General features: G+C 44.2%; 1 protein-coding gene across 7 annotated transcripts in view; it reads right to left on the bottom strand.

The window, feature by feature from the left end:
- Window positions 1-20,191, bottom strand: part of SEPTIN6 (septin 6) — a 42,635-nt gene extending 22,444 nt beyond the window's left edge. For 5 of the 7 annotated variants that reach the window (XM_073361332.1, XM_073361329.1, XM_073361334.1 and 2 more), the window contains exons 1-3: window positions 20,087-20,191; window positions 12,243-12,357; window positions 1,184-1,379 (exon numbers count right to left, since the gene is read on the bottom strand). In XM_073361332.1, the coding sequence (XP_073217433.1) occupies window positions 1,184-1,379; window positions 12,243-12,357; window positions 20,087-20,116 (341 nt within the window). In that variant the 5' untranslated portion in view covers window positions 20,117-20,191. The remainder of the gene's footprint in view (window positions 1-1,183; window positions 1,380-12,242; window positions 12,358-20,086) is intronic. The other 2 variants (XM_073361330.1, XM_073361335.1) reach the window with 2 other exon arrangements.
- Window positions 20,192-27,603: the final 7,412 nt, after the last annotated feature.

Genomic DNA, 27,603 nt, shown 5'->3' with positions numbered 1-27,603 from the left:
TGGTCCTCTTAGTCCAGTACCCTGTCTGACAGACACCAATACCAGATGCTTCAGAGGAAGGTGCAAGAAAACTCATGAAAGCATGCTTAATATGGAATAACCTGCCTACAGGTAAATTCCTTTCTTACCCATGGAACTTAGTGGTCTGTTGACTTATGCCTTGAAGCATGAGGGTTTATACCCTTATCTCTCATAACTTTGGATAATATTGTTATTCATATAAATCTCTAATCCTTTTTGGAATCCCAGTAAGGTCTTGGCCTCATTACTGTCATGTGGCCAAGAGTTCCATGGGTTGAACTGCACTTCTCCTCTCTTGGGATGGCTTTCAATACCACTTCCTACACAACACGACAGTCCTCCTACAGCAAAAAGTCCATTTCCAGCAACATGCTCTCATTTAGTTACCCTGTAAAGCGATTTGGAATACTGAGTGCTGGACACACTACAAAAAGAGAGTGACTATCACTTAACTGCCAAGATGGCGGAAGGATGTGCTTTTAAAAAAAAAAAAAAAAACATGTCAAAGTAAAACCATCCAGAGAGCCTCTGTACAAAGCTACAATTTAGGAGGAGGGTATTTCTGTGATCAGCACACTGAGAAGAATGGATGTACACTTGGACCACTCTGTTTACAGGCACTGGGAAGCTAGCTGCCAAGGACCAGACCAGTTCTCACAGAGTATTTAAGGGCACATCACATAATCTTGTTTGAAAAACCACAGCCAGCAACCAACAAAGACAAGCAACCACTGGACTGTAATTGTGGTTTGCATTGCTTGAGCACAAGAGAGCAAGTGAGGAAATGCCTCAGCTTGCTCTGCTCTTTAGACAGGTGGAGCACAGGCATCTAATGGATGGGATGCAGCTGGGGATACTGAGTCGGGTAGACACAGCTTGCAGTATATGAGCACTGTCTCTTGGCCAATGCTCCGTGCAGCATGGACGTTCTGTAGGCTTCCGAGAAGGCCAACTGCCTGCTCTCCACCATCCCATTCCGAACAGCAGGACAGAGATGGGTTTTCAAACGTGATTCCTAAGATGTGAGAAGGCACCTCCATTTCAAAGCCACCTGGACCAGCCTGGATGGAGCCAGGCTAGAGAACAGATGGGGAACCCGTGCCGAGTGTTTTATTCTCTGACTTAACCAATTTACAAACAAATATCATCCCTTTTTCCTTACCTGTCTTCTTTGTTGATCTGGTCCCCAAAGCCCACGCTGCCCACAATGGTCAGTTTCAGACTAACATTGCTCTCCTGAAGGTCATAGGTACCGGATTTCAGCTGAACTCCGGGCTGCGAGTGAGATGCTGGCTCACCTTCAAATTTAGTATTGAAAAGGGTGTCCATCAGTGTGGACTTACCAAGGCCAGTTTCCCCTTAAAAATAAAAAGAGAACAAGTGGTAAAACATTTTACCAGAGTTGATAGTTCAGCCCCTCAGTTTCAGAAAAGTTAGCAGGGGTGAAACTTCAACAGATGGAAACAGAACCCATGCTCCAAATGAACTGTCCAGTGAGCAGAAAGTCACATACAATGGAAGGCCTGTATTCGCTGGCCACTAGACTTCACAGCGTCATTTAGATCATTAAAACCTGGACATGAAAGAGGTGAAAAGGCAAAGGGGAAGCAGCATTCAGACCCTGCACTGTGCCTTGAACTGAGCTCTTCTGTAGCAGAGAGGAGACCATCACTGTCAAACACAGAGCTCATTAGAAACTTCATTTCCAAAACAGAGGAAGAATATTCTCCAGTTGAAAGAATCCTCTCCAGCATGCAGCTGCTCTGGTCACTTCCCTGTAGAGGTCTCTGCAGAATCCACAACTGAAGTATGGAAACCCACCCTCTTGTAGAATTAAAGTCCACATGTGATTTACATACTTAGACTCATGCATTTACCCAGATCCAGTGGCAGGATCAGGGTGCTTGCCTGGCCAGGGACCTTGCCTGCTGTATCTGGGTCCTGAAACACTGGTGGCAGTACAAGTTACAAAAATAATACTTTGAAACCCGCTTCCACGCTTCTTGGAACAATACTGAACTGCTACTTGGATCCAGTCTACCAACACATGGGATGTTAGATGGGGTGGGATCTGAGTTACTACAGAAAATTCTTTCCTGGGTGTCTGGCTGGTGAATCTTGCCCATATGCTCAGGGTTTAGCTGATAGCCATATTTGGGGTTGGGAAGGAATTTTCCTCCAGGGCAGATTCGAAGAGGCTCTGGAGGTTTTTCGCCTTCCTCTGTAGCATGGGGCACAGCTCACTTGCTGGAGGATGCTCTGCTCCTTGAAGTCTTTAAACCACGATTTGAGGACTTCAATAGCTCAGACATAGGTGAGAGGTTTTTCGCAGGAGTGGGTGGGTGAGATTCTGTGGCCTGCGTTGTGCAGGAGGTCGGACTAGATGATCATAATGGTCCCTTCTGACCTTAGTATCTATGAATCTATAAACACCTGAGCACACTTCCTTACCCAGATAGCACAGACAACTCCCAGTACATAGGTTGGCTGAAGTGCAGAGTTTAACCCAAACTTATCTATCACACGTTCTAGCAAGAGAACAGTGCATTCAATTCCAAGGGTAGCCTACACTTCTACTAAAGCATCTTCTGATGGTAAAACTGTTTCCATTATTACCCCACTCCCACTGGTTTTTAGATGCACACAGCTTTCTGTCCAAAGCGGTTTCCCTCCCTCCTCCATCCCTCCAAATTCCTTATAGTTCGCATCTATCCAACAGTAGATTGGAAACTAAATTAAGGTGTTCCAGAATTAGAGGAGAGAGGCAAAAAATACGCATTACTGTACTTCCATCTCTGACTACATTTTCGCAATGCAGTTAGCTTTCAAAGTTAGTGAGATGATTGAGAGTTGATGCTAACACCTGTGAACTTTTATTCCTGAGGACTGGGGACTTGGCTAGATTTTAGGGCAAGAAAGCTGAAAAGTCATTGTGCCTGATAGCTGGCATCTGCTGACATTCAGCAGCCTAACTGATCCCGCCCACTTTGTGGCACCCTGACAAATGCTCACTGCTGAGCCTGACAGGCTGAGGTTCTGCTGCTGGGGAATTTGCCATGAGGAAGGGGGGCAGGCAGGTGCACACACTCCCCCCAGCCAAAAACCAAACTACCTTCAGGAGAAGGAGAGACTTCCTAATTTCTGCATGTTCGTTTTTAAAAAGCCGTGACGTTTTTGGAAGGTAGTGTGTTGCAGTCCTGTTATCCAGAATTGCATTTAATGTTACAGTACTTGTCTGTTTTTTCCTTCTTAAAGAACCTCTGTATGCAACCCCCTACTAAGGTCCTGCGATTACCTTCGCAGCCCTGAAGGCGACTCCTCCAGAACACAGCTGAAGTACTGTATACTAGCAAGGCAGCACAGGAAAATCCTTCCCGGCTGTGACCACACTCGACCTGTTCTGAGGACAGAGTGGCCTTTGATCTCCAGGGTTACAGCTCTAACATATTTCCATGAGCACCCGAATTCACTACAAACTTTAAAATTGAAACAGTGTGTGTATAAATATTACTGGGGGGGGAAGGGGGGAGGAGGAGAGGAGAGATATAACAACAGCTTCCCTCATATACCTACCTACCGGTACATGCAAATGTAAGTGTCAGGATTGCTCATGAATTTGATTGCTAGTCACACTCTAACCTTAGACAAGAATTAGTACAAAAATCAAAAGGAAAATGGGCTAAAACACAACATCCCGGTTGTAGCCATCCACATTTTTATTAGTACTCTCTTTTGTGCTACATTAATGCACTGACACAGTTTGCTCTACTGCAGATCAAAGACCATTTGCCCTAAAGGAAGAGGGCACTGGGCAACCAAAGCACTACAACTGAGCGTGCAGCTGCTCCCTGAGTTGCTTGCTTGACAATCACATCAGCCTGAGGGCAGGACAGGAGTACACAAATGAAAAGGATGGATCACATGGGGGTGAAAACAGACAGCAGGAGATTTTCACTCAGGCTGCAGTAGAATGTTTTCTCCGTGGGCACCTGCTTGCCCTGCCCCCATATAGAAGCCAAACAGAGAGCAAATATGTAAAGCATGGCTGAGCCCAGCAGCTATTTCCAGAATTTAGATCAGGACTTCAAGACCATCCGCTGAGAGCGAAGACAGCAGAAAGCACAAAGAGATGCCTGTTATGACCCCACAAGGACTTTCTCAAGGATTCCAGGAAGATGGTAGTTTAAAAAAAGAAAATCTAAACAGATTTTGAGAAGGCTGTGGTATTTCCAGCAATTCCTGCCAAGCTGTACTGCGTTTACTGGTGGGATAAGAGTGGTGAAGTAGCAGCATGCATGTTCACATGGATGCCAGCCTCCCTGAGAAATCCAGGAGTCAGGAAGCATGCATGGTACAACTAATAAGGGCTGAATCCTGCTCTCATTGAAATCAAAGGGAATTTTGCCACTGACTTTAATGGGAACATGCTTAACCAGGTGACTCAGAATCGGGAGAGTAGAGGAACTAGACAGAACCTGTGCCCAGTGAACACAGTGTATGAAAAACAACACACTCCCTATTCCCTTTAGTGCACACTTTCCCACTATGCATTTCCCCATTCGTGTACCAGCAGGGGTCAAAGTCTAAAATTCGGTAAACCTTAAACAGCTGACCATGCTCCAGGAAAGCTATTTAGAAATAATTCTGATATTAAGTCATCCCTTTTTGCTGTCTCCCTTCCCTCACTCTAGCAGTAAGGGCTTTTGCACAAAAACAATAACTTTGCTTCTGTAGAGCCTGCACCTGCTAATTACTGCTCACCTAAAATCAATATAATCTGGTTACAACACACAGTTAGAGGACTGCAATGTCAGTGTGACTTCATGTGGGAGAAGAAGCAGGTGACCCCTTAAAAAGAGCATGTTTTCAAGCCGGTGTCTTCAATAATAAAAAAAAAAAGAGAAGAGAAATACAGGGCCTAATCCTGAACCCATCAAAGTCAATGGGAAAGCTCCCACTGACTTCAATGGTGCAGTATAAAATCATATCAGTTGCTTTAAGCAGGGACAACATAAGTAAGATTAGATCCACACAAATTTAGGTTTTGTAAAAACAAAATCTTATCAATGTGAAAGTGACTAAATCCGTTTCCGTAGGTTTTCTTTTCAAATCCCAATTAAGACAATTTTTTGTATTTTGATTTAAGAGGGACACCCACCAAATAAAACTTAACCCAAATTTACAATAAAACTAGCACCAATGGAAATGCTGTGACCAAAAACGTGCGCGCGCGCGCGTGTGTGTAAATAAAATGAAGACTTAAGTTTTTAAAATAATAAATAGTTCCCTGCCAGGTTTAAAAACCCAAACACTGTAGCACTAAGAAACTGAAAGCACAACTGACTATAAACAAGAGAGAAATGAATTTCCTGGTGTAAGATGGGAGAAATACAAAAGACGAGCTGAGGGGTCAGCATTAATGAGAAAAATGAGATTTTCAAATCATTTTCAGTTGTTAATGAACTCTGCTATTTTTAAAAGACGTCTGACTGAAACTAGGGAACAAAGCTATTTTAAAATGAACAAGGGATAAAGCGAAGGATTATTATTGGATCTCTCAGGAGTTCCTGCCCGGCCTGGAGGGAAATTTCAGCTGATGTGAATGGTGCCAATTGCTTCTTATACAGAGAGAGAAGTCCAGATGGAACAGATGGTATGGTAAAAAGGACAAGAGGCAAAGTAGTATGGGCTCATTCCAGCTGACGGCATTAGAATCTTCTACAGAAAACAGAAACAATGGATGGGGATGAAGGGAGATGTATTACTCTGAGTGTTACAGGGCGAAAATACTAACAAGAGAATCCTTACCGGAGAAGCTGCTGCCTGATGTCAAGATTATACACACACAGAGTTCAGTACTGGAAGATGTATCTAAGGATCATGCAATACTACAGCAGTCTTTGCCGCCCCCCTGCCACGAAAGCGTGCCTGGGAATTTGTTTAGTGAAAGGAAAAGAAGGTAGCGGTGACCTGCCATTGTTATAATTTGCTGTATCAGGAAGCTCTGACAGCCTGCACACCTACGGAAAAGCAAAAGCAACATGACTTTGAATACACTGCATGCATCACTTAGCAGCAGCAGCGAGCACGGCTGAATTGTAATTTTTATTTTTATTTTTTGGTGGGGGAAGGGTAAAGCAGTTGAACTGACCAGTTGCACTGCAATAAAACAATATTTTTATTTTCCACTTCCGTAGCAACCTTCACAAAAGACTTCCAAAGAGCTTTACAAGTGTATGCTCCCTTTTTACAGATTGGTAAACTGAGGCACAGAGAGGGGCACTGATTTGCTCAAGGTTACATGACGAGTGGGTGGCAGCATTAGGCACAGAACCAATCCCTAGTCTCAAGCATGAGTCATAAGTCCATGCCATGGCTGGTATTTTGCTTCGCAAATTATTTCAGATATTTCTGCTTTCTTAAGCAGTTTCCCCTGACAAACCACCTTCTCCTTGATCCTGCAACACACAGCGCTGTGCCTGTGACATCCTGGTAGTTTCAGTGAAAAAATGTCATTTCACAAATTCAGCTTCAGCAGAAGGCCCTTTAGGAGCACATATATCCCTGATAATTGGCAAGCCTAGCACAAAGAAGCATGAGAAGCACATGAAAGGTGAATGAATTTTAGCTTTTAAATCAAAGTGTTTTCAAGGACTGAAAAATAAACTAGCCCAAGACCTGGGAGCTGCTAGATTCAATCCTGCACCAGTACCAAAGTACTGCCAGACCGAGAGACTAGTGAGTTTTTAGATATGATAACTCACAACCTCCCAAGGGTGGCACTCCCTTGCCCTACCAGAACAAAGGTTTTCTGAGCCAGGACACCACTTTTCCAAGCACTGATCGGCAGCAAGCAATCAAAGAAAAAAAAAAAGCCCAATCACTGGGGCTGAGCATTTCCCCTCCGATAAAAAAAAGTCTTTTAAAGTGAAAGCAGGCACTTCTTTGCTTCCTCCACCTTCTTCCCCTCCACACATACTCTGGTATGCTAGGAAAGTAGACTACAATCTCTAAACAACACACTACCTGTTAAAGAGATTAGGCTACATTAAGGGTTCACCCAGGCAATTCCGCATGATAAAACCATTCCCTGTGGAGAGAGAAACAATAGTTCCCTTAGGGCTTGTCTGCATGGGGAAGTTTCCCAGCATAGCTAACTTGGTACAATTATTTTGCTATAGCTATGCTAGTATAAAGCATCTAGCTGGCCACTATTCCAGAATAAAAGTGATTTTATTCTAGAATAAGCGGCAAAGAGTCCTGTGGCACCTTATAGACTAACACACGTATTGGAGCAGAAGCTTTTGTGGGTGAACACCCACTTTGTCAGACACATCCAATACATCTGTTAGTCTATAAGGTGCCACAGGACTCTTTGCCGCTTTTACAGATCCAGACTAAACACAGCTACCCCTCTGATACTATTCTAGAATATTTACTCCACTTCCAAAGTTCCATTATAACAAAATAATAACAGTGGAGCTATGCTGGGAAATCTTCCTACATAGACAATCTCTATACCAGCGTATTGTAGGGAGATCCCTTGTAATTTGTGTGCGGTTTTGGTTCCGCTTCATTAAGGAGCTTGAGGACAAAAGGGGAATCATTTCAAAAGAGGTACTTTGAAGCCATCAAGTGACAGGCAGCGGCCATTTCCAGGCAGGTGAAACAATGATGAAGAAAAACAAAAAAAACAATTATCAATAGCTTTTCAGGTGACTTAAAGAGACAAAGACTGTACTCCTATTGGCTCGAAAGCTAATTTTATATTCAATGAGACAAATTCTGTGACTCATAAGCACACAACTCCACTGAAATCAGCTGGAGCTGCATACATGCATGTGAAAGCAGAATTTGACCCCAAATTCAGAAAACTCCATACAATATACTTCCCTCTCCTCTTCTCAAGAGCACTCATGTATTGTAAGCAACTTCCTTATTTTGAACCCATTCTAATCAAGACCACAGATCTAAAGTATTACAGTTTACAATGGCCCCTTCAACGTCACAGCTCACAAACATTACTACTCTGTTATCATCAAGCACTGCAGGCATCTAGGGTGATTCCAGTCTCTTGGCACCATAGATTGACATGTTTCAGAGACATGTTTCATTGACATGTCAGCCAGACGCCTTTGAATCCACCCAGTTTTGTTGTCAAATCTGCTTCAGACAAGTAAAGTGTTCTCTTTGGGAAAAGTGTAATTGAGAACTGTAATGATCACATCATCCCAAATGCACTAGACAGAGCATGAACCAACTTCAGCCCCGGCATCAAACAGCACAACGGTTAATGATACCTAGACTGGAATCTCTAACACAGGGCTCAGTTTAGGCTACCAACATGAATACAGTTTCACTTCTTAGTAATAAAGCAGTCAAATAATGAGACTAGAACTACACTGAATGCAAATAACGAGAAGCGTAGGCTTGCGAAACTGGGAAACACAGTTTGTGAAAAAATTCGAGACCATTCTTATCTGCTGGAGCTGGGTCTCTTTTCCCAGAGCAGCTGCGTCACAAACTAGGAGATCAAGTACCAGTGTGGGGGCTGTGTCAGTTTCTCACAGCTCCAAATGCAAGAGGATCTTCATTTTAAAGATTCCCTGAGCGGGAGGAACTACTTGTGTACAGTGGAATACTAGTCTAACATGACCATAATGTGCACTGGCCTGTATTGAAGCTCAGCAGCCACCCAATTCTATCATCTCGCTTCATGTCACTAAATAACATTGACAGCAAAAAGGAAACAGTCTGAGGCACCAAAATATTTATCCAAGTAATACCCTGAAGTGGAAGGCAATCAGCATTTATTACTACAGCTATGGAATGGAAACGGTTACACTGAGGGATAATTATCAGGGATTCTGTTCGTGAACCTCATGGCTTCTAATGCATTGCTCAGTTATTTTTCACTCACCATTTTTGGCTTTTGTCTCAAATCAAAGATCAGTTTCAGCAGAAGACAGCTGAAAATGGCCCTTAATCTGAATTAATCATTAAAAGTCACTTTCAAATCGTTCCTTAATAAAATGTAATCACATTAAGGGATTCAGTGAGAGCAGAATAACAGGTTTACAACCAATGCGGTATCTATTAAAAATATCTACATAGTCTCCTTTTTCCATCAAAGGTTACTTGTGATTGAAGTAAATGTTGCTCTTTCATATTTAACTGTCTTACTATGCAATTTGTTATAAACTAGTTGAGTAACTATTTCCTGTTAAAAGAATTATCCCTCCATCAGTATGGTGTATTAAAGAGGTTAGCACACAAAAAACGGGGGGGGGGGAGGGAAACTCAGTTTGTGCCTTTTTTTAATGTTTTAAGATGTCCCAAAATGGCACAAAACTAAGCCTATTCTTTCCCATGTTGTGTTTTTGCATTAAAATGTCACATCTTTACTGCTTTCCTGGAACACTTTCTGGATGAGAAGAACTGATGATGCCATTATGTTAAGTAAACCTGACAAATGGAGAGGAGAAAGTTATTTTTTCAGAATGCTTAGGAGTTTGATTTTATTAAAATGAATTTAACCCAAACACTTATAAGAAAAGCAAACATTTAACAACCTGAACCATTCAAATAAGGCTGAAGAAAGTTTATATTCTGCCCTTTGCCAAGCCATCTACATGATTTTTTCCTAGTAAAGTTCATTAAAAAAAATTGTAATTACAGAAAATGAAGATAGCAGAAGTGTCTATTCTGTAATGATTATTTATATGAGCAGCGTTATTAATACTTGTAATATTCACTGTGATAATATTAATCTTGTTATTAATACTTGTTATTCAGATTGACTAATGTTTGATTGGTATGCTAAAGTTTTGTCCTGCAGACAGTAAAAAAAACCAAGCAGTAGTATTCAACTGCTCTCCACATATCAAGGAGAATACATAATCTAAAGAGAAACCTGCCATCACATCTATATCTTAGAGGAAACACTGCACCTTAACTGCAAAAGAAAGAAGAGTAAAACAACACAACAGCAAAGAAAATACTGTTAGAGTTCCATCTTTGGGAACAGTGCTTTATCTGTGATGTAAACAGGGTACGTCAAACACATGCACTGGAATCACCTCACAGCTGAGCCAGACAATGACCACTCCATTTGTTAATGAAGTTTATTTTCTCAGAGGAATTCCATTGTAAGAGAAAGTTTTCCTGTGAGCTCCATTTGGCAGAGCTCACCTCTCACCATTCTGCTCTTCCTGTCTGAATTTTTCTCATGAACTCCACAGTGGATAAGCGCCACACGCTGCATTGCATGCATGGATCTTTCATGGACAGGGAGGGTCTGTCTACACTGCAATAAGACACCTGCAGCTGGGCAGTGTCAGCTGACATGGGCTCATAGCGCTTGGGCTGAAGGGCTATAAAACTCTAGTGTAGACATTCAGGCTTGGGTTAGAGCCGCCTGAGCATCGATATTGCAATTTACAGCCTGGCGAGGCCGAATCAGCTGACACAGGCCCGCAAGTGTTCTATTGCGGCGTAGACATACCAAGAGAGAACTTCATACAGAGTGAGCACCAACTATCAGAATCAAGACATGTCATTAGGATTTGAGGGGGAAATTTTGTTCTTATTAAGCACTAGAATCATCTCTTCCTTTGCCCCTGCGCTCGTCTATCAACAGTACTTTGAAACCAGAGATCTGCAGGAGCAGTCTACCTGGAACAGCAGCAGCAAAGCAGCAAACACACTCTTCACCCCTGGAGGGTGGGCTTAGGTCAGTCAGAGGAAGTATGGTAGTCTTGTTCCATTAGTTATTAAGGAATGTTTATCCAAACTGTGACACCAGTACCTAATTTCATACAGTTTTCAACCTGTGCTAAAAAAGGGCCATTTGGTGCTGTAATCCCACAAAAGACAATATGGACTCCATCAGATACTATGCTGATAAGATATAAAATCGTACAGTAACAGCATACCATGACTGAGGTGCCCTGACAGAGCTGTGTGAGGGCAGCTTGGACAATGCAGACACACACAAAGCCTGGTCCAAACACTAACTTAAATCCGGTTTCAGAGTAACAGCCGTGTTAGTCTGTATTCGCAAAAAGAAAAGGAATACTTTGGCACCTTAGAGACTAATCAATTTATTTGAGCATAAGCTTTCGTGAGCTACAGCTCACTTCATTGGATGCATACTGTGGAAACTGCAATACAAACTCCCATGCAAACACATGCCCACACACACACAAGTACAAAAAAAAGTGGATAGGGAAAAAGAAAGACAAAACAAAAAAAATCATTGTTTGCTTTTTAAGACCTGTACAATTATTGTTTAAATAACTGGCAATCCAAAGGCGGCCTCATATCAAATTATTTGACTTGAACAGCTTATTTTCTACTAAAAGCATTGCATTAAAATATGGGGGGGAATCCCTCCCCCCCAAAATAAAAAACCAGGGATCTTATACATTATTTTTACAGTTCTTTTGCTCAGTGGAATTGCACATTACATTTCCCCACAACTTCAGCAGCAGACTTCTCAGAGTGCCAGTAAATCTCATTTAGTTACTGAAAATGGATCAGATGACCAAAAAAAATTGCATTCTGAATAAATCAAAGCTACTTCAAAACCAGAGTCCAGTGAGAGACTGCTGAATTGGAATTCATTTGCAAATTGGATACAATTAACTTAGGCTTGAATAGAGACTGGGAGTGGCTAAGTCATTATGCAAGGTAACCTATTTCCCCTTGTTTTTTCCTACCCCCCCTTCCCCCTCAGACGTTCTTGTTAAACCCTGGATTTGTGCTGGAAATGGCCCACCTTGATTATCATACACATTGTAAGGAGAGTGGTCACTTTAGATAAGCTATTACCAGCAGGAGAGTGGGGTGGGGGGAGAGAAAACCTGGATTTGTGCTGGAAATGGCCCACCTTGATGATCATACACACTGTAAGGAGAGTGGTCACTTTAGATAAGCTATTACCAGCAGGAGAGTGGGGTGGGGGGAGAAAACCTTTTGAAGTGATAAACACCCATTTTTTCATGGTCTGTGTGTATAAAAACATCCTCACTGCATTTTCCACTTTTATGCATCCGATGAAGTGAGCTGTAGCTTATGCTCAAATAAATTGGTTAGTCTCTAAGGTGCCACAAGTACTCCTTTTCTTAAAGCTACCTTGTTAACCCAATTACCTATACATGACTTCTGGTTGCAGGGCAGCCTTGTTCATCAATACAATCTCCCAGAATGGAAATACTCACCCACACACAGGATGTTGAAACAGAAGCCATGGTTAACTGACTTATTAACCAGCTGGTCAGGCAAACTGTCAAATCCCACATGTCCAGAAAGTGGGACAGTACGGCAGCCTTCACCCTGGAATGATTTAAAACACATTTTTAAAAGTTACTTCTAAGTACAACACACTCATTGATATACACTTTTTAAGACCTCCCAAGAGGAATGTGTCACTTCTTCCTTCTATTGAGCAGTCCAAAAACAGATCTGTACATATTGTAAATCTTTGCTTCTTGTCAACATACTTCCCTCACTGCTTAATAAACTGCTCCAGACAATGCACACAAAATACCTGATTCCATTTGTGTTGCAAAATTGCTTTGCCACAGAAATATATTAGAGAAGTATGTTTAAACAACTGCAATTGTGTGTGTATACAGTTTATTTATAATTTTTAAAGTTTTGATGGGCGGGACACTCAAGACTTTCCCTATAATGGAAGCAACACACATGACCCTCCCCTGGGAAACAGAAGTTAATCAGTAATTATAGCTATTTTGTAATAAAATGTCAGTATAACTTGAGGACTAGAAAGAATTAGTAACAAAGTTGTAACCTTACCCAATAATCAGACAACTGAAACACAACACAGCTGTACAGTGTAAGTATTGTAACAGCTGCTGCCAACACAACCTGAATGGAAATCTGTTGAATATGGCAACATTTTCTATATTGTTGCAAATGCAAACATCTTAGTTAACCGATTAGAGTTCAGTAAAATCCTAATAATGACAATTAGCAACAGACACAATTGCCATCATTGCAGGGACCAATAGGGAATAAACCCACACTGCAGATAGATGGACTAGGTGACCTAACAGGTCTTTTCCATCTCCACGTCTTATACTTCTGGGATTGCTGCTGTCCAAGCTACAGACAATACTATACATAATTAGTGTTTGTTGGCAGACCATGTACCTTCCAGCATATTTATCCACTAGAGGCAACAGACGGTCCAGAAAAACTCCATGAGTTGAACAAATTTCGAAATGCGAGTCTTCTCAGATGGAAGAGATTTGGGGCATGCACGAGTGCTGCATCTCGATCGTGGGGATCCATAGAGAAAGAAAATCCCAACCCCTGGAGTCGCACACAGCCTTGCATCAACAATGGCTCCTCAGCAACACTCTCCCACTCCCAACCACTTGCAGCCTGGTTCCAGGAGCTAAATCCCCATAGGGCTGCACTGGTTCAAACCCAGAAGAGACTTTCAAACAGCAGCAACTCCCAGTTTTCCACTGGGTCAGCTAGAAACAAGGCAGGGAGAGGGGCTTCCCCAAGGCTCCATCCATTCCTGGGCCACAAACAGCATTACCACAAAACGCAAACCAACAGCTATGCCTGCACCACCTCAGGAGCTTCAGCAGAAGGGACAGGAGCGAAAGGACACAGGTCCTTACTCCGACTCCTGCACCTGCCCATGAAAGAGAGAGATGAGCCTGGAAACAAAACGGCTTATCCGTCCCCCCATCCCAGACACACAGAGCAGCAAACAGGTAGCTCACTGCTCACTGCCTGCCTTTTTGAAAAGTTCACCTGGCTACTGCACGAAGGTCAACTTACGATAAGCCATTCTGGACACAAGCTAGAAATCTGCATAAAAATACCTAAACTATTTGCAAAGGTTCATATTCCAGGCCCAACTCATCCAAATTTGTATTTCAGTGTTAATCTCATATATTTGCATGCAAATGTGATAGCAAGAACAGTTTGTCCCCCACAATGACATTTCTCTCATTCAAGGCATCTCCCTAAATAAGGCATTTCAATCTCCAGTGCAGAAAATTCACATTTGGCTTTTGAAACACATCATTAGTTTGTTAGTATTACAGTAAACAGGTGGCCAAAACCAGTGAGAGAGAATGCATCCATGTCACTTTTTTTAGTTTCAGAGTAGCAGCCGTGTTAGTCTGTATCCGGAAAAAGAAAAGGAGGACTTGTGGCACCTTAGAGACTAACAAATTTATTTGAGCATAAGCTTTCGTGAGCTACAGCTCATTCCACTGAATGCATTCGATGAAATGAGCTGTAGCTCACGAAAGCTTATGCTCAAATAAATTTGTTAGTCTCTAAGGTGTCACAAGTCCTTTTCTTTTTTTAGTCTCTCAGATTAATATCTTTGCATATCTAAAATCCTTTTTTAAAAGGCCATAAAATGTGTTTTTCTTTCATTGAACTAAACGATATTTTAGCACAGGGAAAATGCTCTCAAGAAATGCATCTGGAATAGACTACGACATGGTTGCTATTTTTTTTTTAATCTGAGGCTCCATGATACATTCCAGCCATTAGCCATATTTACAGCCTTGTTATGTATAAATATGTTCCCCCAGCCATATTTTGTGTGCGCGTCTGCTTCCTCCTGCCAACATGTTCACCAAATATGGCGCTTGATGAATTCCAAAGCACCTTGCCTCCAAATCACATGTTTATTAGAGGAATCCGTTCTAGTCACCCAAGGGATTTTATTTTATCTCAGAGGCCTTCTGAGTATGCAGCTCTGCATTCTAGTAATTCAAAAAGGAGTACCAATAAGACAACATTATACACAGGAGGAAGAAGAGGTGAATCAGGTTGCAATACACAGAGCCTTTGCAAGCATATGTTAACACACAGTAAAATAAAAACCAACAGAATAATCTCAGGCACTGTTTTGTCTCCACTAAGTGTGCATCACTACCTCAGTACCCTGGTGGAAACACCCCACTGATGAGCACTAACAAAATCAACAGAGAAGGAATCACAAACAGGATTCTAACTAGAGACAGGGAGAAATATCAAGTGCATTTTCAATACCAAATCTTAAATCTGCAGTGCTGAAATATTACCTAAAACACTGAAACTCTAAGAATCCAACCCAATTTGCTACAGGGAATGTGGGTGGAAGTACAGGCTCTCATTCAGAACACATTTTCTCTCTTCATCCCCAAATATAAATGTATTACAGATGGAACAAAAAAGTTTACCCATAAAAAACAAGAGGCAAGGCATATTTCACCAAGTAGAACTCTAGCTACCATTCACTTCCTGTTCAGTCTTCTCTAGTCACCTGTGGTTTTAAAATGCTGTTAAACCACATTGCATATCCGTTACAGACAAAGCAGCAAATACCATGTAAGTAACTTTTTAATCATAGCACATTAACCTCCACATTAAAACACAAAGACTATGTAAAAATAACTTGGAATATCAGGCTGCTAGAGACTGTTAAAGAAGGAGAGTTGTAACAATAAACAGCCCTGAAATATGGAAATTAGAACAGCCATAAAATGAAACCCATCACTATGAAATATAGTGGAGCTCACCTAAGAAAGCTCCACTAATTTTCCTTGGCACTCTAGTCCAGAAGTTGAGAGATAAGAAGCAGTGAAATGTATTGGAAACTAAGGGTTTAGACTCAGGCTGCTTGGGGCATACCAGAAAATCATCAGAAATGAGAAGATCTGTGGGGAGAGGAGACTCATGGGCCAGAAATGTTCTGCTTGCCCACAGCCTACTTATGCAAATACATGTTTTCAGGACCAGAGCCTCAATGTACAAAATGAAGACTCAATACTCAGAATATTGCTACATGTAATGTCTAGGTCATAAACAAGGTATGAGTGAGGGTGACAAATCATCCTGAGTGCTTCAATGCAGATCTGAATTAATTTTGCTCAAAACTGAAGGAAAATGTTTCAGTCGGTGCAGTATTTTGTCCTGCATTTGCTTGGATGCACTCAAGAGCTTCTACCATGGACTACCCTTAATAACAGGTTTCAGAGGAACAGCCGTGTTAGTCTGTATTCGCAAAAAGAAAAGGAGTACTTGTGGCACCTTAGAGACTAACCAATTTATTTGAGCATGAGCTTTCGTGAGCTACAGCTCACTTCATCAGCTGTAGCTCACGAAAGCTCATGCTCAAATAAATTGGTTAGTCTCTAAGGTGCCACAAGTACTCCTTTTCTTTTTACCCTTAATAAGAATTTTAAGGTAGAGTCCAAGATGTAAAACCTGGGGCACACATTTTCTAATGTTTGTTAACAAAGAAATTGTCCAGAATCTCGTACAAAAAAGAGCTTATCTGGGTAAGGCCATTATCTGACTGTTTCTTCTAAGAAGTTTGTCCTTTGATAACCATGTCTAGGAAGGAAGTATCTAACTTTTTAACAGATAAAGATGAAGTGAAAATCTTTTTAAGCTAGAAGAATTTTCAAGCAACTTCACTTGCTGGGAGCAAGATCCTGTGTTATGATACCTACTTAATTTAGACCCCAGTTGGCTCTGATCAGAAGACAGCCTATAACAGCACTTTTACTGACTACTTCTGAATTGTACAAGTATGTGGTTCTTTTATGCAATGACAGAAATCCCTGGTTGGCAGTGTAAACATCTATATTTCAGATGCCTGCATTACACTTGTGGAGGAAAAGGGCTTCATGTTTCTTTTTCTTTCCCAGCTATTACTGAATAAATCAGTAGGTTAATTTATAAAAAAAAAAAAGTGGTTTTGAATTCACCAAGAAAAAATTATGGCCGTCTCCTCTTTGACTTGATTGCACTGATCATCCATTCAACATCCAAGAACAGTCAAGTGCTTCTGCAATTTCAGACTCAAGCTCCATTGCTAACGCTTTTTGATGCCCTTGCCAAAGATTGCAGAGATGTCAGACTATTTGGATATTTTCCCAGGAAAAATTCCCCTCAACCAAAAAAATTGGATAAAAAAACATTCAGCACCCCTCCTCCCATTACTTTCAATCTTATACTATATAAATTACATATGACAGCTTCCTATCCAAATCTAGACCCTGATCCTGCAAGGTGACCTCCTCTCCCCAACATGAACCCCTTCATCCAAGCAGAGACCCACTGACTTCAAATAGGCCCCACATGGGCATTAGGCTTCTGCCCATGATGATCAGCTTGCAGGATCAGGACTTTATTGCTCATGAAAGGTGTCAGATTCACAACCACTGAGACTTGCACCCTATTCATCTACAGAGAAGGTAGCCGAAGCTCATCTACACTGCCCTGCTAAGGTACCTCAACCATGAGCAGAAAGAACTGCCTTCTAGAGGTAAAGGGGGAGTTCATTCTTTGCATCTCAGCAAAGGCTGACAATAACAGCAATCATTTTTGTGCTGTGGATACATGTTCCCTGAAAACTGAATCAATACCACACTTATTTCCTAGAGATCACTCAACAGCCATTAAGTAGTAATAATTTTCCATTACTACTGACCTGGGCTGGTATCAAAGTGACAACACAGGGATGAAAGGTTATGTATCCCTGCAACGAATCCCTGGTGCCATCCAACCCCCCACCCTTCTTATACAATTTAAACTGCTCTCAAAAGATAACAGTGCTCTTCTTCTCCACTGTGCTACGACTGACTGCACAACAAACCACTGCCTCAAGTCTGGGCCCACGACAGCATGAGTCATCTATCAGGATAAAGACATTTTCAGTTTGTGACACATTCATTTTTTCATCTGTCTAAAGAAAAAATATTTTTTTTTAAATCACACAGTGTGAATAAGTAGCTGTCTACCTTGCCTTGCAACAGTAGCCATGCCACATCACATGAGTGCTTAACAGTTCTGAGCATCCCTTTACGAGAATGCAGTGCTGAATTTTATTTTAGAAGGCAAAGAAATACAAGAAGTGTGCCAATTTTCATACCATGACAATATGCCAAGGGGGATGTCCAGAAGGAAATAATGTCACCAACTGGCAAGGCAAAGGCTGCAATCACCAGTTTAACCAAGATGTGGTCATCGAAAATTTACAGTTTAGAAACCAAACTGAACATTCAACTCAATTGTTATTTCCATCTTAACATATGGATACGAAAGCTGGAAATCCGCCAAAAGTACAGACAAATGTCGAAATGCCTTCAACAGTAAATGCCATAGAAAAACACTAAGTATTAAATGAAATCGATTTATAACAAATGCCGAGATTCATCTGGGTTCCACAACCCCTTATAGCTAGAGTTATCCAGAAAAGGAAATGGAAATATTTGGGACATGTGCGAAGAATGAAGCCAGAGCAGGTGTGCCATGAGCAGCTGGAGGAAAATGCAAAAGGAGCTAAATCGAATACTACTCACAAAGAGAAAATGTATGGTGCTTAATATCACAGGGACATGCAAAGAGCAGCCCAAGATCGACAAGGGTGGAAGAGCCTTGTTTGCGTCCTAAGTGATGTCTGCAATGCGGGACAGATTCAAAAGTCTATTAGCAAAGTGAGCCGTTAATAAGCTAAGAACAAAAATGGTAAAGTATGGCTCTTTATGGATGGGAAATAATGCCAAGTTAACAAGCATTCACAGCAATGGAAGAGGCACAAGACTTTCCCATTAATATTAGAAATAAACAGAAAATTGGCTAACGTCCCTAATCCTGCGAACGTAAAAGTTAATTCTTACTGCATTTATGATGGATTTGGCACAAGTCACTTTCCTGGGAAGCCTTCTGATCCAAGATTAGATAAACGCAACATCTCGTCATAACAGAGTGAGTTAGGGACAGTGCGACTATACGAATGCCAACATTTATTCATAAAGCCACATTATTTTTAAAAGAACCTCAGGATCAACCAGGGATATTCCTTGGTGGTAATACTACACCAACCTTCTATTCCAATGTCCCCCTACGGCAAGAGGACCTCACAAGCCCTTCATGTCTAACTTCTAAGCGATATCTACACAGTGTTTTGGGGCCTGTGGGAACAAGCCTCCCCGCCTGGGTTGACAGACTTGGGCTTGCGATAGAACTTTAAAAAGAGCTGTCTAGACAGCATTTTAAAGGTATAGCTTGGGCTCTAACGGCTATCTCCCTCCCTAGGCGCCAGAGCCCAAGCCGCAACATCACAGCTATTTCTAGAGCATCAGCATGAGTCCCCTTCGCCCAAGATGGTCCGTCCGAGCTGCGGGGCTTGCGCCCACGGGCTCCAAAATGCTGAGCAGACATACCCTGAAGTGACAGGATGTACTAGTTGCACCGCCACTAGAACCACGCATACAACTTCCTCTCATCCTCAACAGAGGGTGGATTTACCAGGAACCCTGCCCCACTTACATCCAGCTACCGCATGCACTTAGAGAGCCTTCCAGCCCTGTGTGCAACATCACAACACCCTTGTAAAGCAGGGATGGGCTATTATCATTTTTGCGGGGGGGGGGGGGGCGTGAAGCACAGTGACTTGTCACGGGGAAGCCTGTGGCCATGCCTGGACTTGAACCCCAGCCTCCCAAGCACCAGGGTAGCATCCTAACCATGGACCCATCCTTCCTGTCGGGTTCATGAGTCCCTTTGGCTTTCACGGAGGCACAGAGAGCTACACAGGACAGAGAGCAGATGAGCTGCAAACGCAGCAGAGCCCTGCGGCCACAGAACACGGGCCACACTTGCCCCCCTCTCCGCGATGGAGAGCTGGGAAAGCAAAGTAGGGGGCGGGGTCCCCCGGGAAAAGGGGGATCCAGGAAGGGGGTGAAAGCGGGGGTCCCCCGGTGGGGGGGGGGAAGAGGGTGAGCTCGATAGAGCTACCCGGCGGCAGAGCTCGCCTCCAAACTTTCCCTCGGGAGCAAGGGGGACGCGCGGGGCCCGGGCACCGCCCAATTTCCAGTCCCGCCCACCTCCCCTAGGGGGCTCCGCGGGGGCCCGGGGAGCAGCTCGGGGCCCCCCCGGCGGCACGAGCCCCGCTCGCAGCCCGGGCTCCGGGGCCGGACGGAGCCGCTCGGGGCAGCCATTCACTCGGCAACGCCCCGGCCTCCCTCCCCGCAGCCCCCTCCCGGCCCGGGCAGCCCGGCCCCGCGCTCACCACCTGCCGCGCGATCTCGGTCGCCGCCATGGCCCCGCCGCCGCCGCCGCCAGAAGCCGAAGGGGAAACGCCCCCTCGCGCGGCCGGGAGCCCGAGCTACCCCCGGGACCCGCCCACTGCGCCCGGGGGGGGGGGGGTGAGAGCAGCAGCCCCGCCCTCCGCGCCCCGCAGGCCGACCCCGACACGGCGCCCGCGCCCCTCCGCACCGCCCCTCCTCCCCGCGTGGCCACGGGCCGGCCCCGAGCCGGCTCCCGCCCCGCTGGGCGCCCCGAAATGCGAGCTGCTGAACCTTCCCCCCCCCCCGGCTCGGAATGGTCCGACCCGAGCCCGGGCGAGTTGTCGGCTACAATGTGTCTGGGCGGCGGAGCGCCTGGCGCGAGCCCTGCGCTAGCCTGGGCGGGGGCGGGCGCGGGGGCGCGGGGGGGGGGATGCGCTCCCCTGCTGTCCCCCCCGCACACACACAGCCAGCTTCAGCTCTGCCCCACTGCCGGGGCCCCCCCAGGCCAGGCTCCGCCATCTGCAGCACCCCCCGCCCTGCCCCCCGGGGGGGGGAAGCGTTCCTCCTTCACCTGCCCGCAGGGGATGCACACGGCGGCCTGCAGCCCTGGGCCATGCAGACTCCCATCTCAGCCCTGCCCTGCTGCTGGGAGTAGATGCATCCCTCCCCCCGCTGATCCTGCAGCACTGCCCCCATTTCTTCCTCAGTCCTCCTGCATTTCAAGCCTTGTTCCCTGCCTTCATCTCCCTTCTCCCGTGTACATCACTAAATAGCTCCTGCCCCAGCTTGGTGTTTACTCCCTTTAAAATCTGGGATGGCTGCTGCCATGTGCTGCAGTAGGGGTGGTCAGCTCCTTTAATCTTTCCTCAATATTCAGTCTCTCCCCCCCCTTATTGTTGGTTGCTGTTCTCTGAACTTGCTTCAGTCCCAATTTAGCATCATCTGTGATGAACTCAGTGACAGACAATTCACTCCAGGCTTCCAGGTTATTAATTAAGATGTTAAATAAGGCCTCCAGCTTTGAGTTTCCTGTCGGTGGAGCCTCCAGGGGTTATTTGGTGTTAGGGCTGAGGCCCCGCTCCTCGGGGCGTGGCAATTCATAACTCCAGCATCTCCGGGCGTGGCAGTTTGTAAATCCCAGAACCTCTGGATTTGGCAGTTTGTAAATCCCAGCACCTCTGGGCGTGGCAGTTCTTAGCCCCTCATCAATTATGAAATTAAAACATGTGCTTGAGCCCCAGCACCCCTTTTGTTACAAATTAAGCACTGAATGCACCAACATGGAGCTGCTCCCAGGATCCAGCCTGGTGCATGGAGCTGCTCCCAGGATGACTGGTGCTGACCTCAATCTCAATGACACTGCATTACAGATCTCCGCCAATAGGATACATTTCTGCTTATCGTTACCTTTGGTTTAACACCTTTTGGCCAGTTTTCAGTCCACAGGCTAGTGTTCTTACTCAAGCCAACATGCATTGTTTTCAATTCAGATTCCATGAGAGACGGTATAAATGCTGTATTCAAATATATGACATCAACTATATTACTTTCATCTACTAAAGGCCCCCATCCTGTGACAAAATGCATGCTGGCAGATCCCGGGGCCTGTGCAAAGCTGCGTCGCAGCCACGGGGCCCCACGCATGAGCAGGAGTCCATTACAAGAGCAAAGCCTCATTTTGTAATTCAGATCACACCAGTTCTTGCAGCACACCTGGGAGGTGACAGCTTGGATTGACAGTGGTGGCTGGGATGCTTCTCAGGGCACCAGGATTGAGTCGCCTCCTTGTTACCACCTGCCTCCAGCATGAGGGAGCCTTGCCTGTGCTAGCTCCCTAGCACAACCAGCCTGTCAGCCACTCAAGCACTCTCCTTTGGGCTACACCAGCCCTGTCTTTGCCTTGCAGGTTGATAATGGATGGACCCCAATCCCTGAGTCCCTTCAACATGAACCCATGATCACTGGATACCCACAGAAACCAGAGAGCCTCTGCTCCCAAAGGAACAGGGTGCCCTAGTTTACCAGTTTTATCAGACCTCCACTCCTGTATTATGCACAGCACTGGAGTTCCATTACAAAACAAAAGGAAATGTTTTAAAGAAAGAGTAGAGATCCAAATAAAAACTCGTGTGAGAGATGGGAATAAATAGTTACATATCAAACAAAATTGTAACTCACATTCTTGAGCCAAACTCAGATATTCTGTAAACACATAACAAGCAGCTTGCAGCTCTGGGTGAGAAGAATTCCCAATGGTGAGAACGAGTCTCCACAATACTGATGTGATAAGAGGGACCATGAACAGCCCCCTTGTTAAAAATTTGCCACCCCTCTGAAGGGAGAGTTGGGGTGATTTCCCTGTCTGTGAAGGAGCAATCCCCTCATTCATGGCCCCCTGCCTGCCAGAGAGGACAAATAAACACCTGACAAGTATTCTAAAAGGGGGGAATATTATCCATGTACTCAGCATATTTCAGGGACAAAATATAAAAAAGGCTAGCACCATGCAGGTTGGTGTATGCTGGGTGTCTCTGGCCTTGATTATGGTTAAGATCAAACATTCTTGTCTAAATGGGAGAACAAAGTGAGTCACTCACTCACAGTGCAAGCACATGCCCCCCTTTTACTTGGGCTCCATTGCAGAAGAAGTGGGGAATGTTTTGATGAAACCCTTCTCTGCCCATCCCTGCCCAAGAGAAAGGAAGGATCTGGATAATACTGGCAAAGATACAGAAGTTAAACATGTTGATGTGTTCTCATCATCAGCTTTGTGTCTTAACACAGTACATCAGTTATGAAGTCCAGTTTCCCTACAGAACAGCCGAAAAACAAAGATCATGGGCAAATTCCTGATTCAACTCAGCTCAACAGCAAAACCCACACTGACTTCACTAGGATATGGATTTAGTCCCTTACTTTGTCAGAGTCCTGCAATTTGTCACGTCTATTATCAGCCACTCTTTCCAGCTGCCAGCCTGCAAAATCCAGACCTCTGTGCAAAGCAGCTGATGCTTTCCATGAAATGGCATTTTCATGACCATCAAAGGAGCCAGTAGGAGCCACCGCTCTGCTCAGTCTGGGAACTAGGGCCAGCATTTTCAAATTTGAGTGGCAAACTTTAGGCACCAAAATCCATACTTAGGCAACTAAGTGAGGTTCCAGTCCTCCATTGGGATTCTCTGTCTCAGCCTGTGCCTATATAGAGTCCTAGTGGCTTCCGTGGGACTCCACATGGGCACAAGAGAGACCACCTTAATAGAGCCCAGTGCAGGATTGAGCCTGTGTGACCTTGTAACAGCTGAGTATCCATCAACTTCAATAGTACAGGATCAGGCCCAATTCAGTAATGTTTTGAATACCCTCAACTCCCAGTGAGTTTGATGCAAAGTGAAAGTATTCATCTCCTTGTGGGAATCACTAACCCATAGAACCATAGGGTCCTTTGAGTGAATGCAATCAGGTGCTTACAATATTGTTTTGGGACCACACACCCTTCCCTACTGCTGATGTGCTTATAATGTGACTAGTTCCATTCCAAAAGATGTTGTCCAGATTGCCTGCAGCAGGAGATACTAATTTTCCAACTCCTTTTTCAAAACTTTGTGGCTGGTCTATTAAAATTGGACTTAATTCTTAATATATGTGAATGCAGAAGGGCAACTCACACAAGTAATGATCCGCATCATCAAGCCCATGCAAATCTGCAAGTGACCTACCAGAACTGCAGGAGGTCTAATCTAAACTTTGTGGGATTGAAGTCAATGGAAAACTTCCAGTGACTTCACTGGAGCCAAGATTTCATCCCATGTTTCATTCTGTGTTTTACACATAACTTCCACCAATGAGCTCAGTAAACAAATACTACCAATATTTGATTTATACTTCTAAATAAAACTCCTAATCCACTCTTTTTGGAAGTTTAATCAAATTCGTATTAATCTGAGAGTGGGCTGTTGCTACCCACGGCAGAGCAAGGGACTAACAGAATGCACACACAATGAGAAACTATGGACTTTGCAGGAAAAAAACACTTCATTGGTTAAAAGTGTATTCTCAGTTTATAATCTGGATAACACATGGCACCCTATGCTAATGCAGTGTTTGTAAACACTTCTCGGGGACTGGATCATGGTTTAGGGCTTGGATTTAAGTATTTTACATCTGTGAGTCTCAGTAAATTCTTTGCAAAAAGAAAAGGAGTACTTGTGGCACCTTAGAGACTAACCAATTTATTTGAGCATGAGCTTTCGTGAGCTACAGCTCACTTCATCGGATGTATACCGTGGAAACTGCAGTAGACATTATATACACACAGAGACCATGAAACAATACCCCCTCCCACCCCACTGTCCTGCTGGTAATAGCTTATCTAAAGTGATCATCAAGTTGGGCCATTTCCAGCACAAATCCAGGTTTTCTCACCCTCTGCCCCCCCCCCCCCCAAACTCACTCTCCTGCTGGTAATAGCCCATCCAAAGCCCATCCACTCTCTTCACAATGTGTATGATAATCAAGGTGGGTCATTTCCAGCACAAATCCAGGTTCTCTCACCCCCTCAGCCCCCTCCAAAAACCACACACACAAACTCATTCTCCTGCTGGTAATAGCTTATCCAAAGTGACCACTCTCCCTACAATGTGCATGATAATCAAGGTGGGTCATTTCCAGCACAGATCCAGGCTTTCTCACCCCGGGCAACACACACACACACACACACACACACACATAAACTCACTCTCCTGCTGGCAATAGCTCATCCAAACTGACCACTCTCCAAGTTTAAATCCAAGTTTAACCAGAAGGTCGGGGGGGGGGGGAGTAGGAAAAAGCAAGGGGAAATAGGCTACTTTGCATAATGACTTAGCCACTCCCAGTCTCTATTTAAGCCTAAATTAATAGTATCCAATTTGCAAATGAATTCCAATTCAGCAGTTTCTCGCTGGAGTCTGGATTTGAAGTTTTTTTATTGTAAGATAGTGACCTTCATGTCGGTGATTGCGTGACCAGAGAGGTTGAAGTGTCTCCGACTGGTTTATGAATGTTATAATTCTTGACATCTGATTTGTGTCCATTTATTCTTTTACGTAGAGACTGTCCAGTTTGACCAATGTAAATGGCAGAGGGGCATTGCTGGCACATGATGGCATATATCACATTGGTGGATGTGCAGGTGAATGAGCCTCTGATAGTGTGGCTGATGTTATTAGGCCCTGTGATGGTGTCCCCTGAATAGATATGTGGGCACAGTTGGCAACGGGCTTTGTTGCAAGGATAGGTTCCTGGGCTAGTGGTTCTGTTGTGTGGTATGTGGTTGTTGGTGAGTATTTGCTTCAGGTTGCGGGGCTGTCTGTAGGCAAGGACTGGCCTGTCTCCCAAGATTTGTGAGAGTGTTGGGTCATCCTTCAGGATAGGTTGTAGATCCTTAATAATGCGTTGGAGGGGTTTTAGTTGGGGGCTGAAGGTGATGGCTAGTGGCATTCTGTTATTTTCTTTGTTAGGCCTGTCCTGTAGTAGGTGACTTCTGGGAACTCTTCTGGCTCTATCAATCTGTTTCTTCACTTCCGCAGGTGGGTATTGTAGTTGTAAGAAAGCTTGATAGAGATCTTGTAGGTGTTTGTCTCTGTCTGAGGGGTTGGAGCAAATGCGGTTGTATCGCAGAGCTTGGCTGTAGACGATGGATCGTGTGGTGTGGTGAGGGTGAAAGCTGGAGGCATGTAGGTAGGAATAGCGGTCAGTAGGTTTCCGGTATAGGGTGGTGTTTATGTGACCATTGTTTATTAGCACTGTAGTGTCCAGGAAGTGGATCTCTTGTGTGGACTGGACCAGGCTGAGGTTGATGGTGGGATGGAAATTGTTGAAATCATGGTGGAATTCCTCAAGGGCTTCTTTTCCATGGGTCCAGATGATGAAGATGTTATCAATATAGCGCAAGTAGAGTAGGGGCTTTAGGGGACGAGAGCTGAGGAAGCGTTGTTCTAAATCAGCCATAAAAATGTTGGCATACTGTGGGGCCATGCAGGTACCCATAGCAGTGCCGCTGATCTGAAGGTATACATTGTCCCCAAATATAAAATAGTTATGGGTAAGGACAAAGTCACAAAGTTCAGCCACCAGCTTAGCCGTGACATTATCGGGGATAGTGTTCTTGACGGCTTGTAGTCCATCTTTGTGTGGAATGTTGGTGTAGAGGGCTTCTACATCCATAGTAGCCAGGATGGTGTTATCAGGAAGATCGCCGATGGATTGAAGTTTCCTCAGGAAGTCAGTGGTGTCTCAAAGGTAGCTGGGAGTGCTGGTAGCGTAGGGCCTGAGGAGGGAGTCTACATAGCCAGACAATCCTGCTGTCAGGGTGCCAATGCCTGAGATGATGGGGCGCCCAGGATTTCCAGGTTTATGGATCTTGGGTAGTAGATAGAATATCCCAGGTCAGGGTTCCAGGGGTGTGTCTGTGCGGATTTGATCTTGTGCTTTTTCAGGAAGTTTAATGATCACTTTAGATAAGCTATTACCAGCAGGAGAGTGAGTTTGTGTGTGTATGGGGGTGGGGGGGTGAGAGAACCTGGATATGTGCAGGAAATGGCACACCTTGATTATCATACACAGGGTTTATCAAAATGATTTGATCTTTCCTAGGCACTGGATTAATGTCTCTCACTGTTTCTTATTTTTTAAAAAAGTTTAAATATAGTCTGATGCAAATTATTACAGCCAGAATTTACAAAAATGCCTAGAAGGATTATGTACCCAACTCCTAAAGAAAGGAGGAGTTCAACATCTAAATCCCTTAGTCACCTGTGAAAATACCAGACCATAACATTCAGTCTATACATTTCATGGCCAGCAATGTCAGACATTGAATCTGCAATAAAGTCCACATCATAGAATCACAGAAGTGGAAGGGACCTCAAGAGGTCATCTACTCCAGTCCCCTGCTCTCATGGCAGGACTAAGTATTATCTAAACCATTCTTGCCAGATGTTTGTCCAACCTAGGCAATTTATTCCAGTGCTTCACCACCTTGACAGTTAGGAAGTTTTTCCTAATGTCCAACCTAAACCTCCCTTGCTGCAATTTAAGACCATTGCTTCTTGTCCTATCCTCAGAGGTTAAGAAAAACAAATTTTCTCCCTCCTCCTTGTAACAACCTTTTATGTACTTGAAAACTGTTATGTTCCCCCTCAGTCTTCTCTTCTCCAGACTAAACAAACCCAATTTTTTCAATCTTCCCTCAGAGTTCATGTTTTCTAGACCTTTAATCATTTTTGTCACTCTTCTCTGGATTTTCTCCAATTTGTCCACATCCTCCCTGAAATGTGACGCCCAGAACTGGACACAATACTCCAGTTGAGGCCTAATCAGTGCAGAGTAGAGCAGAAGAATTACTTCTAGTGTCTTGCTTCAACACTCCTGCTAACACATCTCAGAAGGATGTTTGCTTTTCTGCAACAGCGTTACACTGTTGACTCATATTTAGCTTGTGGTACACTATGACCCCCAGCTCCCTTTCCGCAGTGCTCCT

The sequence above is a fragment of the Lepidochelys kempii genome, chromosome 9 (assembly GCF_965140265.1).
Source record: "Lepidochelys kempii isolate rLepKem1 chromosome 9, rLepKem1.hap2, whole genome shotgun sequence".
Lineage (NCBI taxonomy): Eukaryota > Metazoa > Chordata > Testudines > Cheloniidae > Lepidochelys > Lepidochelys kempii.
This window is presented reverse-complemented; position numbering and strand designations above follow the sequence as displayed.